The sequence below is a fragment of the Schistocerca gregaria genome, chromosome 1 (assembly GCF_023897955.1).
Source record: "Schistocerca gregaria isolate iqSchGreg1 chromosome 1, iqSchGreg1.2, whole genome shotgun sequence".
NCBI lineage: Eukaryota > Metazoa > Arthropoda > Insecta > Orthoptera > Acrididae > Schistocerca > Schistocerca gregaria.
Window position 1 is genome coordinate 694435481 of NC_064920.1, and position 14926 is coordinate 694450406.

Consider the following 14926-nt stretch of genomic DNA (forward strand, 5'->3'; position numbering starts at 1 on the left):
CCAAGCATTCAAACTGCAGTGACAGTTCATCATGCATGACAGTTTACTCTGCAGACCAACAAAATGTGGACCACGCACGATAGTTGCAGCAGTGTTCAGAGTCTATGTTTTGTAACAAGCACATGACCACATTTTAGCAGGTAATGGTGGTTGCAAATCTGTGGTTAGGAGAGATGCTGAAAAATACTGTTGGAAAACTAGGAAATGTGATGTGAATTGTACATAAAAAACTGTGTAACTTGTGCACAAAGAGATGATTTAGCTATCAAAAAGTTCCATTGCAATAATTACCAGAAGCAGACAGACAATTTGAAAAGATTGCATTGGACTTCTTAGGACCATTTAATAGGAACCCTGTGCGGTATAAGTAAATATTAACAATAATGGATCACTTTTCTCGATACATGAAATGGTAGCAACCTCAGACCATCCAGCTAGACAAAGTACTACAAGCCGTAGTAAAAAATCAGAGCCTCAAGTTTGGAGTACTGGATACCATTACAACAGACCAAGGTACAAATTTCTTATCGAATCTAACAAAGCAGTTGTGTCTTTGCTTAGCATTCAACAGTTAAGAACATTACAACAGACCAAGGTACAAATTTCTTATCGAATCTAACAAAGCAGTTGTGTCTTTGCTTAGCATTCAACAGTTAAGAACAAGTCTCTTCCATCCACAAGCAAATAAATGAACAAATAAATGAACATCTACATTTACATATGTACTAAGCAAACATAAGGTGCATGGTGGAGGGTAACTTCTACCACTACCAGTCATTTTGTTTCCTGTTACACGTTGCAAACAGAGTGAGGGAAAAGTGACTGTCTAAAAGTCTCCTTACGAGCCACAATTTTTCGCGTATTATCTTCATGGAACTTGCACGAAACGTATGTTGGTAGCAGCAGAATAATTCTGCAGACAGCCTCAAATGCCAGTTCTCTAAATTTCTGCAGTAGAGCCTTGTGGAAAGAATGTCATCTTCCCAACAGGGATTCCCATTTGAGTTTACAAAGTATCTCCACAATACTTTGCATGCTGATCCGTCCTACTTGTAACAAATCTAGCAGCATACCTCTGAATTCCTTTGATGTCATCTTTCAGTCCAATCTGGTGAGGATCCCAAACACTGTACTCAAGAATGGGCCACACTGCCATTCTATGTTCCATCTTCTTTTTGGATGAGTTACTCTTTCCCAGTATTCTCCCAGTAAAATTAAGTGCACTTGCTTTCCCTGCTACCAACCTAAAGGGCTCATTCCATTTCATATCACTTTGCAACATAATACGAAGATATTTAACTGTGTCAAGCTGTATTCTGTCAGTGCTGTATTTGAATGTTTCAGGATTGATTTTTGTACTCATCCACATTAACTTACATTTTTCCACATTTACAGCAAGTTGTTATCCATCACACCATTTTCCACACTCCTACAGTCACTCAATAATGACATCTTGCCCTGCATGACAGTGTCATCAGCAGATGGTTGTAAATTACTGCTTACCACCTCTGTTAATTCATTTATGTATGTAGAAATATAAGCAGTCCTATCACACTTCCCAGGGGCACACCTATCAATACTCGTGTCTCTGATGAACAGAAAGTGTTCCAAATGTTAAGCCAGTATGTTAACATCCGATAAGGTAATTCGGACTCATACCTAGTGTTCATAATTTCGGCGTGTAATTCAAAAGTGCACACCAGTACCAGTTTTTCACCATACAAAGTTGTATGTGGCAAAAAGCTGCCATCTCCTTCGCCATGATAAAATCCAAGCTTGGAGCTAACAGCGAGTCAGTAAAATAATTCGCAAAACTTTTATGTGAAGTTTGGAAAAGAGGAAAATAATTAAACCTTGTACGCCAAAAGGAAAAAGTTTTTAACAGGGTACCATGGGCCATAACAAGTCTTTGAAGTGACATCACCAGTAAATGTTAAGTTGCAATTGTCAACACATAAACCAGTTTAAACTATTCAGAGAGCTGCCAGTAATTTACCACAACTTCCATCTGTTGCACAGTCTCAAAAAAAGCATCCAAAACTGCTAGGAAGCAGGTATCTAGTGACAATCAAGAGATGCACAATATTCCTTATGCACTGAGATTGTGAAATAAGAAGTTATGATCTGATTTTTCTTACATTGTTTAGCTTTTGCTGCACATTCATTATCTGTAAGTGTGGCTATGTACTTTTTGACATATCATGCACAGTTGAGTTCTGGTATTTGTATTGGGTAGAGTAGAGTTTATTTTATTTTTCTTTACATGTATACACATTTTTGGAAGCAGAAAGGAATTGATGAAACATTCCTTTCTCTTATGTGGTGTACTCTTGTAGGGCGTAGCAGCATGGACTTACAGGAAGGTAACACTTCACTTCATCAAGGGAGGAGTACAGTATACTGTTCAGAATCATCATTCTCCAGACAGTCAGATGTGCTATTAACTAGTCATTGGTCGGTAGTAAGATTAACTTTCGACATATGGGAAATACAAAATGAGGTGCACAGGTTGCAGGAAATGTTCATGAAATTACATGAGGAAGTACAGAGAGAGAATGGTTTGGAGAAAATACAAAATAAGTATCACAAGCCAAGACTCTCATGTCAAAAGTTGAGTGCACAACTAAACCAGTTAATGGGAATAGTAGCACAGGACATTAACCAGGAATAAAAGAGGATGGTTAGATGCATATTTGGCATGACAGACAGTGAAGATACACAAACTTAAATATTATAGTAAAACAATCACAAAGTGATTGATACCACCAGAACTACGGTAGAATGGCATACTACAAAACTGACAAACATAGAACAGAATGTGCGTAATAACATGAGAATTGACTATGGAATTGGCACAATGTATAAGAAGTACTGTGCGGACAGTGATCAATGACTTTGAAAGAATTCAGATGGACTGTTGTGAGCATTAGCAGATAGCTTGATACTAGGCTAGAAGCAGCAACACTGCAAGAAGCAGTATACCATGCAGTGCAAGGATTGCACTATTGCTTCAAACACAATTTCTAGCAGGATTATGGCAGGCACAAAAAGAAGTCCCTGCAGAATTGCTGCATGTTACAATATGTGATAAAATGGATAACTGTAAACAAGCGGAACAAATACAAATGCAAGAAGTGTTATTAATCTCAGAACAAAGTCATCAGCAAAGTTACATAAATGTACAAACAGAAGTGTCACAAAAAGGGTGATTGTTGGCAGAGCAAATGTTCCAATATTCCAATATATTCAGAACTATAGAGATAAATGATATAACATCACTACTGTAAGCATTTCCACTACCAATTCTACCCTGATTCTACTAATAGTTTGTGCATTCTACTTTTGCTTGAGATGTAAAACCACTTATCCACCTGAATCATCAATCCATCAAATAAATGTGAAATGGGTCAATAGTAGTAATAAGCAATTAAAAAGCGTAACATAAGTATGAGTATCAGCTTGTTTTAGAGAATAAGAACTCAGCAGAGATAATACAGGCTTAAGAACAGAACATAAAAACCTCATGAATATGCTTTTCTAATGTTTAAGTAAAAGAAAATTGTACAGTATGTAATCATCCATGCAACATGCATGTCATGAGATTGTTTCAGATACAAACTAAGAAAAATTTGGGATGAATTTTTTTATAGGAAAGGGGAATGTTACTCAGCATAAATGTATTATTATGTGCAAATGTAAAATTTTCTCAAAGTCCTCTCCAGCCAGCATCAAGCCAGGCCAATGCCCTATATCACAACCGGAACAACAAACAAGCAGAAAGCTGGCATTGCAAATAGCAGACCATATCCATATTTCTTCTCCTTGTGCAAATGAGAGGTCTTGAATCATAAATTCAGCAACTTGACCTCAGCAAGGAAGAGACATAACATTGTTTTAACAGCACAGCTTAATTTTGCAAGAGAGAATAAAAGTTTCGCAAGAACACTTATATACCTTCTGATATGATTGAATGGTAACAAGCTGAAGCCGTGAAACCCATTCTTGTGAAATAGAGGGATGGCGAAGACTACTGATCAGCCTGGAGAAGGAGGCCCCATTCAATCATCAATGGTTAGGCTTAATGTCATTGCCTCAGCTGAGAAGGAATAAATATTCAGGCTTCTGAGCCTTCCCATGAACTACATTGCACTACACCAGCTAGAAAGCAAACCTGTGATGTGCTGCTACTATTTGCCAAGATAACTTCTGCCTTTGAAAGTGCTACCTGTGTGGTCTGCTGTACACTGTCACTATGTGCTGTCAACTTTGCAACCACTGATAAAAAGACTTGGATACTTACACCTCTGGCTTGCTGAGTGGAATGAATGATGTTCAACACAGTGTCCACCTGTTGCAGTATTCGGAAAGCACGCTAGCCAGTGCTGTCGCTGACTAGTACCTGAAAGCTGTCAGTGACATCCCTGCTCTCGTTTGGAGGGAGGGCTATGCTGTTGTCTATTGTCCATCTCCAAACTGCGCAGAGCTGCTCAGAGAGTAGCCAAGCACACACCTTAAATGTTCACAAGAGTGCTCTGGTAATAGGTAGTCACTGTCCAGGGCAGTAATGCCTCCTGCATAGGCTACGCCGGCCGCCAGCGAGATCTGCCACCCATGCAACAACATAATTATGTGAATGAATCGGGCCGACACCCTCCATAGATTGCTGAGACAGCATCAGCACAGTCTGGGACTGTGTGCTGTGCTGCTACTCTCCTTAGTGTCGCCAAAGAGAAGAATATACAATTGTAAACCTTAATGTAATAAATTTTGTTTCACTAATGGTGTATCATGAACATCCAGCATGCCAATCAGCTTGTTTAACCACACTCCATGCTCCATCATCTCGACAACACTAGAGTACTCAATCCAGTACCTATAAGGTGCAGAATGACTGTTGAGGCGTGTCTAGGAGTGGCACTTAAATAGGGGAGAGGCAGGTTACAAGTAGGTCTTGCAGGGGGCAGACCATTAAGCAGACAAGAGGCAAATATGAGGTAGAAGCTGATAAAATACTTTAAAAGTTAAATAAAATATGTAACAAATTGGAATTAAATGACTGACATGGATGCATAATAAAAAGTTACATAAAAAGTACTATTACGAAAAGAGAAAGCACAGCAGATGATGCTCAGAGATACTCTGATGAACGAAAAGTCAATTTGTGAACCAACAATAGCAGAACAAACAGAAGAAGCAAAGGATATCTCTGCATACAAACATGATGTTAATATAACATGTAGCCCTAAGAAACTGAGCATGTGCAGACACTCAGCTTTTCACTGAAAATAATATCACTGGGATTAAGTCTGCTCCTACCAAACATTTCAAACATGACTTAAAAAGACTGTTGAAAATTCTAATTTTTTGCTTAATAAAATTGAGAATTGTTTGTAAAGTTACTGAATCCATTGACACCAAGACTGAGAGCTCAGTTAAAGACCAATTGTTAATGCAGTTGACAATCTGAGCTGTTTAATATCTAAATAATTACACACACTGTCTCAAACATATTACATTTTGTATGATAATTACTTACTTTATACAATCAGGCCCAGGAGACTGTGCACTGCTACCAGGTTCCTCCTCTACCAAATTCCGAGGCTTCCTTGTAGTCTGTTTACTGTTAACAAATTTTCCATGATGGGATGGTAACCCATCGCCAACCCCCAACCTAGAGGACTGGGGATTTGATTTTGGTGTAACCTTCCCCTAGGTGAATTGCTTTCTCTTCAGCTGTCGAGGATCATTTCCCCTTTTCTTAAAAATATGAAAGGGTGAAGGACAGGGAGTGGAAAGATAGGTCATTGTGAGACACGCTTCGTCTGGTTCATCGACTAAGGCCAGTCTGGTGTGGGAGGCCTTGCCAGTAGCTACATTACCTCCGGCATAGCTCTTAGTGTCATCCGAATACGCAAACCTCTCTGCCCACACGGAGAGTGCTTCTTTAAGGTGATCTATTCAGGACAGGTTCATATAATAATTACCGAGTAAAAAACTGCTACATGATTGCTGAGCCAATTAGACCAGTTATCATTCCACAAGGAGCTACATTTGCCTCATTTGACATTACCAGTCTCTACACTAAAATTCCTGTTGACAAAGCTATTGAGATAATCACAAATCATCTCCTAGCCCACAAAACATTATCTCGAGGTGCAGTAATAAAACTTATGGAATTACTAATGTTAGTACTCAACAATATGTTAGTTACTTTTTTGAAATTATTCATTACTAACATCAATCAAAGTCATTTGTTTGACATTTGTCAGAAGCCTACAACAATTTATGTAATTACGTCTCAGACCTCTTGCCACACAGAGCAGCAAAAGGAAACATTTTTCCAAGCAATGATAAGCATATTACTTAGATTCCACTTAATAATACAGAAAATAGCTAAGAACTGAATATGCTGTGCCAGATTGCCTGCGAAAATGGATATCATTTCTCCATAGTTAATAAGATATATAATTCTAAACTTGAGGTTCTTCAAAACAGACATCATAGCTGGTGACAATGTGACCGAGAAGATAAAATTCTTCTTGTTTCCCTTTTATGGGAATGTTTCTCATAAGCTTAGTGCATTGTTTCATAGATTTGATGTTAGAATTGCCTTTAAAACCAACAACACACTATGTCAGTTACTTGTACACAATATCAGTACTGAAAACAACAAATCTGCAACTGCAAGCATTTATACAATCTGCTGTGCTGTTTGCAACACCTTTTATATTGGCCAAACAGGCAGAAATTTCAAAACTAGACTCAAAGAGCATATAGAAGAAGGCAGAAAGGATGCATAAGACAAAACTACCTTTACTTTTCACTTAATTTCAAAACAACAGTGTCATTAATGCTGTACTGCCAATAACCTCACACCATTGCAAAAAAAAATAATGGAGAAAGGTACCCAATAGACATTTTTGAGGAAGTTGAAATCTACAGTCATGTGCACAGCAAGGAGAGCAATATTCTTAATGAAAATAAAAGGTTGAGAAATATAGTTTTCTTCTATGGCTTTCATAACGCATTTGTGTATCATAATGTAGTTAATTTTAATGCTGTTATGTCTCTTTACACAGTGCAGCACGTCCATTTATTGTAAACAGTAGGCCGTGCTTAGTTCCTTGCGGCTACAGGTCATTTGCACATTGTGTTTGCATGCAGAGATGTTCTTTGCTACTTCCATTTATTTTGTAATCATTGGTTCCCAGACGGACTTTTCGTTCACCTTATGGTCTCTGGGCACCATCTGCTGTGCTTTCTCCTCTCACAATAATACTTTTATACAACTTTATTGTGCATCCATGTCAGTCATTTAATTCCAATGTGTTATGTATTTTATTTAACTTTTAAAACATTTTGTTAGCTTTTACCTCATAACTTGCATCTGCTTCTTACTTACCTGCTTCCAGTGGGCCCTACTTGTAACTTGCCTCTCCTCTATTTGAGTGTTACTCTTGGCACACCTTGGCAATTGTCCTGTACCCACTCAGGACACCTGACATGTAAGTCAGGAGACTTATATTAAATGGTGTTTTGTGACGTTTGTTGATAAATTGTCTTTCAGCAGTATTTAATTTACATAACATATATTTTAACAGTAGACTAGTTCACAATGCTTTATGTTAGTTTATTGCTTGTTTGAAGTAGATGGAAGAATTGTTTTGAACATTTATGTCTTTAAATTATTGTTGATGTTGCTTATTGCTATCATTTGACTAATTATGTTTTATTCCGTTGTTTGATACTATGTAGATACCACTTGGGAGCCAATACCAGTCATAGTTTTAAATAAAAGTGAAGATGGAACTGGTGTGGATATTCTCTAAAAAATAAATAAAAGTACCTTAATTGCAAATAAAAGTGGCTGTTTATTAGAGCTACATTCCCTCAGAATTTTTATTGTTTTTTTCCTATTTTCTCCACTAGTTTATTAAATTGATATCGACCATTCAGTAACTCAGGTGTACGGGGAGTTGTTACCTTTACTTTGTCCATTATTTATACAGCACCATCATCTAATTTCAGTTGCTGAGTTAGAAACTCCAACAACAGTAAAATCCCCTTTTTAAACTTTTCAGTGGACTGAACCAAAAAGGTGTGAAATGCAGAAAAATGTAAAATACAGGAAAGCATAGAAAACACAACACTCAAAACTTAATAAATTGCTCTTACTGCATTTTTCTTTACAGTGTTCGAAATCTGAAATTAAACCAATTTAAATCTTGCCTATTTAAAAAACCTGTAATAATTAATTGTGTCTGTTTCTTTCTAACAGTAATTAGCTCTACTTGTCACTCCATAGTATACAAAGCATCAGTCAGAAAGGCCTTGGCTGAATGCTGACACACATGAATGCGCATGAGGGTTTCCCTTTTTGTTTTGATCATGCCAGTGGTGTAAATAAAACACAGAAGCAAAAGTCTTTCGTGAAATTGTATCAAAAATATGTTTTTGTTCTAATGTGAGATTTATTATTTATTGATAATCATTATAAAATTATGGTACATAAAACTTGAAACACAATATTGGTTAAAAAACTGAAGTTGATAGTCTTCATAAACAGAGAACAACAGACACGAAATCTGCAACTTGTTGCCAACAAGGAGCTCACTCAGTTCTGGGACATCAGATTGTGTGAAAAAGAGGGTGGAAATTGTTATGTTACGGAGCATCTTGAGGAGGAATGTTTATGTCTGACATCAGGTCATACCAACCTAAAATTGCACGCCTCATATGGATTAGTGTATTTCATGCTGAAGTAATGACAATTCATGAAAGCCGATTATAGAGATGGCTATCTTCAAAAGCCGTGTTTATGTGTGTAAATGACTGTGAAATTATATTAAAGCTGTTGTACAATTCTGTGAGCAGAAGGAAGGTTTCTACTAGGGTCACTGTTGTCAGAATGTGATTATCATTAAGGCAGTGACTCAGCATACTTCCCACGCTTCCAAATACTACAAACCCATAATGCAGGTGGCCATGACCCAACATGCCAACAATTAAAATTTTGCTTACTGTGCTAATGCTATGTTACATGATCATTAACTTTGTGTAGAATCTGTGTTCTCTGCTTTGTTCCAAGGCTGACTTTGAGCAGGGATATAATCCACTTTTTGCAGAAATCTGTATGAAAATCAATGTTAAAGGTTGTGATAACATCAAAGAAAATGTAAAATGTGGGAAATGTTGTAAAGCGGACTTGTTGATGACAGGAAAGCATTGTACTGCGAGAATAAGACTTGTGTTGCGACTGGCAAAAATGAATGCAAAAAGCAGAAAATTATAAAATGCAGGAATGTAAAAAAATGGGCTTTTACTGTACGTAGTCTCCAATAGACAGTAGCATTGGTGACATTATGTAATAAGCAGCAGCAATTGGTACAGCAGGCCAATGATTCACCTTTCCCTTAGTACTGCAAAGATAACAGTACACAATTGTCTCCCCCTTGCCTAATTTTGGTCCAGATGACAGGCAACTGTCTTACTTGTTACAGTGAAAAGGATGAGCTCTGCACTGGGTACAGTCATATTGGAACAAGAGGGAGGGAGAGATCACATGAAGACCATGATGTTTCAGTCACAAATAAATTTATTTGAAGTAACTGATGTTAGTGTTTAATGTAGGTGGCTGTGGTGAGAGCATGTAGAATATGTCATTTTGTGTTGTTGTTGGTGAATATAAGAGAAAGGAGTGACTGAAACCTGGTACCAGCTCTTGGCCTGGTCGTCTTGAATAACACCAAGAGGGCTGCCAAGTCAAATGCCCCTATCCAAAGGACAGATCACATTCAACAGTATTATTTGGTCTCTCACCATAAGACACTGAAGAGAGGTTTGGAATTTAATTGAGGGCAATTAAGCAAAGGTTCAGGAACTTTACACCACTACCTCTGCCCTCCTTGTCAGCCAGATGCTTGGGATATAAATTTTAGTATCCAAGAACATGTCAGAGATAGCTGGGCTACATATTCCACCCACAGCTTACTCCCTCATGAAGCATTGCTACCACTGCCAGCACCTCATTTGGAGGCAGCTACTGATGAGAGTATGCTGGTAAATACTGTGGCTCAGCTCTTGCTAACTAATCTCTTGCTAGTATTTGAATCCTTTAGATATGTGCCACTGAACATAAGAGTTTTGAACTTGTCTGTATTACATTTCTGATTTGGATTGCTCTGTGGGCTGTTGTATATGCTTAAGATGACTTTGCTATGCTCTGGACTTGTTTTTAGTTAGCCATTGTCTTTGTGAAACCCACTGTCATTGACCTCAGGAACTGCCTGTTAGTCCTATTGGTCTCTGCGTTACCACCATTGCAGTGTACAGTTTTACTGTCATCTAGTAACAAACTGTAAAAAGCTGTGTTCTACGTACACAGTGTAGGAAAGCAAAATGGCAATTAGTACTTTCTCACCATGCAGCTATCCCAGTGAGACATGGATCCTGAGTTTCTAAAATTGTGGCTGCAGCAACAGCTCGAAAAACAGTGGGAACTTCAGCAACAGCAGTGGAAATTCCATCAACAACAGCAGAAATTGCTAACACAACTGCTGCAAAACTAACAAAAGCCTGCAGCTTCAGTTTTCTTGCTTGCCCATCAGCCATTTGCTTGCTTCGATGAGGCAGGCGAGAGTTAGGAGTTCTATTTATGTTGTTTTGTTTGTCACTGCAAGGCAACTCAAGTAACTGACCTTGAATATCAGTGTACAGTTTTACTGTCATCTAGTAACAAACTGTAAAAAGCTGTGCAAAAACTATACTCACTCTCAAAACAGTAGTTAGAGCTTTTCTGATATTTGTGGTTTGCTGACTGGCTGTTGTGGCCACTAAACCCACATAGTTGTAAATAGGCTGAAATTTAGCCAGTGTGTTAAGCAGCATCAGCAGACATACAGGTGTGGGCTGCTTACTTGCAAGGCTTAGCACCCGAGTGTGATTTTTCCTGTAAACAGTGTGGCACGCCGTATGCCAACTCATTAATCTGACATTCTCCTGATTTTCTGAATTGACAAAGCTCACAAAATAACTACATCAGCAAAAACTTTGTTTCACTATTCCTCTGGTGTCTGCGTTGTTTGTGGTATTAGTTGCTGCTGTGTTCTGTGATGAACTGATGACTTCCAGTTAATGTCACCATCTGATTTATGGAGCATCCATTTGCCCAGTAGTTCACCGTACATAGTAGTGCAGTAGTTAGCGATCCTCACAACTCTGCAGAATGAAGGCAATGTATTGGCCTCGTGTCAACATTTCAGAGAACACACTGTCCAGAATTGCCAGGTCTGGCACAGTGTTTCAGCCCTTGGTCATGCCCTGACCACCTGTGGCAAAGAGTGCATGTTGATTTCATTGGCCAATCTAGGGGGCAATGTTGTTTCTGGTTATTGATGCCTCCTTTAACTTTCCATACGTGACAGATAACTATCACTGCCACAGCAGCTACTGTCTGCACCCTGCACATCATATTTAACAAGGAACAATAACCACTCTTAAAGCTGCTGCACTGTCTTATCAGGAAATTTGGAATGGGGGCTAAGTAGTGAAATGAGAGGCTTGTGCTTGGTGATCGCATGAAACTTAGTATAATAAAGCTTGAATAAAACTTCTTGTGCTGGATATAATGACCACCTTCCAGCCTGACAACAGCCCTCAATAAACAGCATCTGTGTATTAGAATTTTGTAAATACAGTGGAACTTAACATTTGACCACCACCTCATTCCATACTGCATCCAATTTCTTGAATCATTGACAACATCTCTGCCATGGCTGGCACTTAGTACCCAATAGGCAGGCCCAAGCTGTGCCCTAGAACCCATCTATCGACCATATCTCCCACATATTGCTTTGCCTTTTGGCCCAGCCGATCTCATTGAGTAACTAACACAGGAAACTTTGGCGGGGATCCCAGCACCTCTCTCCCCCAATTCTGGTGAAGGTCAGTGCAGGTTTAGTCATTTACAGCCCTAAATGTCAATTAAAGGGGGGAGGGATTTAGTATCCAACAGTGTTTCAGATTCACTGCACAGCCCAAGTATCAGTAGGGAGAACATGTCAGCAATACTCAGGCTAAGTATTCCATCTGCAGCTTGCTCCCATGCAAAGCATTCCCACTGCGGCCAGCATGTCATATGAAGCCAACCACTGATGAGATTATGCTGGTAAATACTGCAGTCTGACCCTTGCTAGCCAGTCTCTTGCTAGTCTTTGAAGCCTTTAGTTATGCACCATTGAATAGTAGAGTTTTGACCTTGCCTGTGTTATGTTTGTTATTTGGATTGCTCCCTGGACTTTTGCATATGCTTAAGACAATTTTGTTACACTCTGGATATGTTTTCAGTTAGCCATTCACTGTTTTTTCCACTGGTCTCTGTGTTACCACCAATGCAAGCAAATATGAATTGTGTTCTGCCTACACAGCAAAGGATAGAAAAAAAATTATTTCTACCAATGAGTTTGGACCAGATGCCTCTGTGTAATAATGAACCATACAAGCAAGAGTTGATGGCCTTAGGTTTGAAAGTGGGAATCAAGAACTGGAAACACACTTAAAGAAAATATGTGTACCAAAAAGATATACTCCTCAAATGAGAATACAACAAATCAGATTACCGAGGTTTCACTAGTGCATTCACTAGTATAATGAATTGAACAGTGTGACACAGTGATTAAGATACTGGACTCACATCCAAAAGGAATAAGATTTCAGATCATCACCCAACCATTCAGATTTTCTAGATTTCTCTACATCATTTTGCACCAATACCAAGGTGGTTCCTATGAAAAGGTATCTCATTACTACTATACCATTTTCCAATCCAAGCTTGTGCTCCATCCCTTATGATCTCATTGTCAGTGGGACGTTTCTGCCTTCCTCCCTAGTGTTCTGAATGTAATTATGTAATTATTTATTTTCTTCACAGTGACATTTTTACTGTTTAAGGTATCTCTGTACTGGTCTGGAATGAATATCGTGCTGTACTTGAAGTGTTTGTTGTTATCCTATCTTTTATAAGCTATTCACCCACCAGATGAACGAAAAAAAGTAACAGATTTTGCTATTTGTGAAGGGGTGATTATATCATGTTCTTATGCTTACAGGAAAAGAAGAAATTGAAGGATACACAGGAAAAGCTGGGTATTTTAACACCTGGTGAAAGAAATTTAAGTCACAAGCAAATAAATCAGTTGCTGAGAAGATTTCCTCCTTTATCATAAAATTTATTTACGTAGAGTAAAATAGATATTTGATAAAATTGTAATGTAAGATTTGATTGCGTTGTTTGTATATATATAATTGCTTCCAAAGGAAGTGAATAAAAGTGTTAAAAAATTTCTAAATCCCCTAGAAGAAATTATTTCAAGATCTCTTTTTCCAAAGCAGCAGTTGGGCAGTTAACAATGTAAAATGTAGACTTCAACCTGGCTTTGGAAAAACCTGAGAGTATGTAAGTTTACATAAAACCGGAAAAACACATTCAGAAAATTGGTCAAAATGCAGTAACAATGGGGGAATGCAGAATACAGCCAATAATGAGCCATAAACATTAGGACATTTATCTTCAGCTAGATATAAAGAGAAGTCAAATATTTATTTTTGAACCCTAAGAAGCTAATTAACAGCAGAGGAGATAGTTGTTGACAGCCATGGAGCTGATGAGAATAACAGAAAACTATGTATAAAAGAAAAGAGAAGATGCTAATAGTATTAGTAAAAGGATGAACTCAGGAAGAAGGAGGAAGAATTATAGTGCAGAAGAATAAAAGGGGGAAGTAATAAAATAGGTTTGCATGAAAGAAGGTATGTGATTGATAGGAACAAAGTACAGTTGTGAATTGTGTTCTTAACTAGAGATATAGGGCATAGAGGAAATAAAGTAGTTTTGGTGAATAAGTGAGGTGATCAAGTTGTTATTTATGTATCTCATGATGTAAATTTGCCATCCATATGGCTTGTTTACATGGGACAGGAGACATTTTGCTTTGCAGACCATATTTTTTTTCCTTTATTGTTGAATGTTTGTCCATGCCTATTCATTTTTGCAAGTGGTCATTCCAGAGTGTCAATATTCAGGTTGCAGTAAAACATAACTATCTATATGGCATGGATTTATTTGTGCTTTTTGAAACTAATCAGAGCTACAAATATTGTCCGAAATAATTATACATCCTCTGAGGAGAATGTTTTTCTGGGACAGTCAGCTGCATTCTATATTACACCAATATTGCCGTCTCTTTCAACTCCATTAATTCAGAGACAGTGATTGAAAATCAAAGGAAGTGGATAATTCTGGCTCTGGCATGATAAAGAGAAGTGATTGTTAGTGGATAACAAACAGTACAATTTATTATCAAAAACACAACTCATAGCAAATACTTTGAAATAACCAGTTAATTAAGATTTTGCATGCCACTGTACAACATTGATCTTTTCACACTGGAACTCCCATTAAATAACTTAGCATGAATAATCATATACCATACGGATTAGCAACTTCAACTGAACAGTGCTGGCCCGTTCATATTATCAACCAGACCGTGCAGCTCACCCAATTCAGCTCTGCCAGCCACATGCTACTAAGTACTTGTGCCCAACAACAACAGTCAAACTTTATTTTAAAACCATGTAAGTGGACAATGATTACTTTAAAATTCTACATTGGTAAAACCAGAGGTAGCTACAACGTAGTCACTGTGATTAAGTGGTTCAATAAATTGACTCCAAAATGTTGTAAATAATAACAAATATCTCCGTTTTTGATGGTATAGGATTCTCACATATCCCCAGATCTCAAAAAATAAATGTTGCTTGGAAATTTTTGGTGACATAAAGTTTCAGTGTGAATCTGATCATTTAAGAAATGTTCCAGTAGAGAAAGATGAAACAGAACAAGAATATGTACAACTAAACTGACAGAGTT

General features: G+C 37.9%; 1 protein-coding gene across 2 annotated transcripts in view; it reads left to right on the plus strand.

Moving 5' to 3' along the window:
- LOC126364901 (coiled-coil-helix-coiled-coil-helix domain-containing protein 1) overlaps nucleotides 1-13346 on the plus strand; it is a 70347-nt gene extending 57001 nt beyond the window's left edge. For both annotated transcript variants that reach the window (XM_050008095.1, XM_050008096.1), the window contains exon 4: nucleotides 13107-13346. In XM_050008095.1, coding sequence (XP_049864052.1) covers nucleotides 13107-13223 — 117 coding nt within the window. In that variant the 3' untranslated portion in view covers nucleotides 13224-13346. The remainder of the gene's footprint in view (nucleotides 1-13106) is intronic.
- The last annotated feature ends 1580 nt before the right edge of the window (nucleotides 13347-14926 follow it).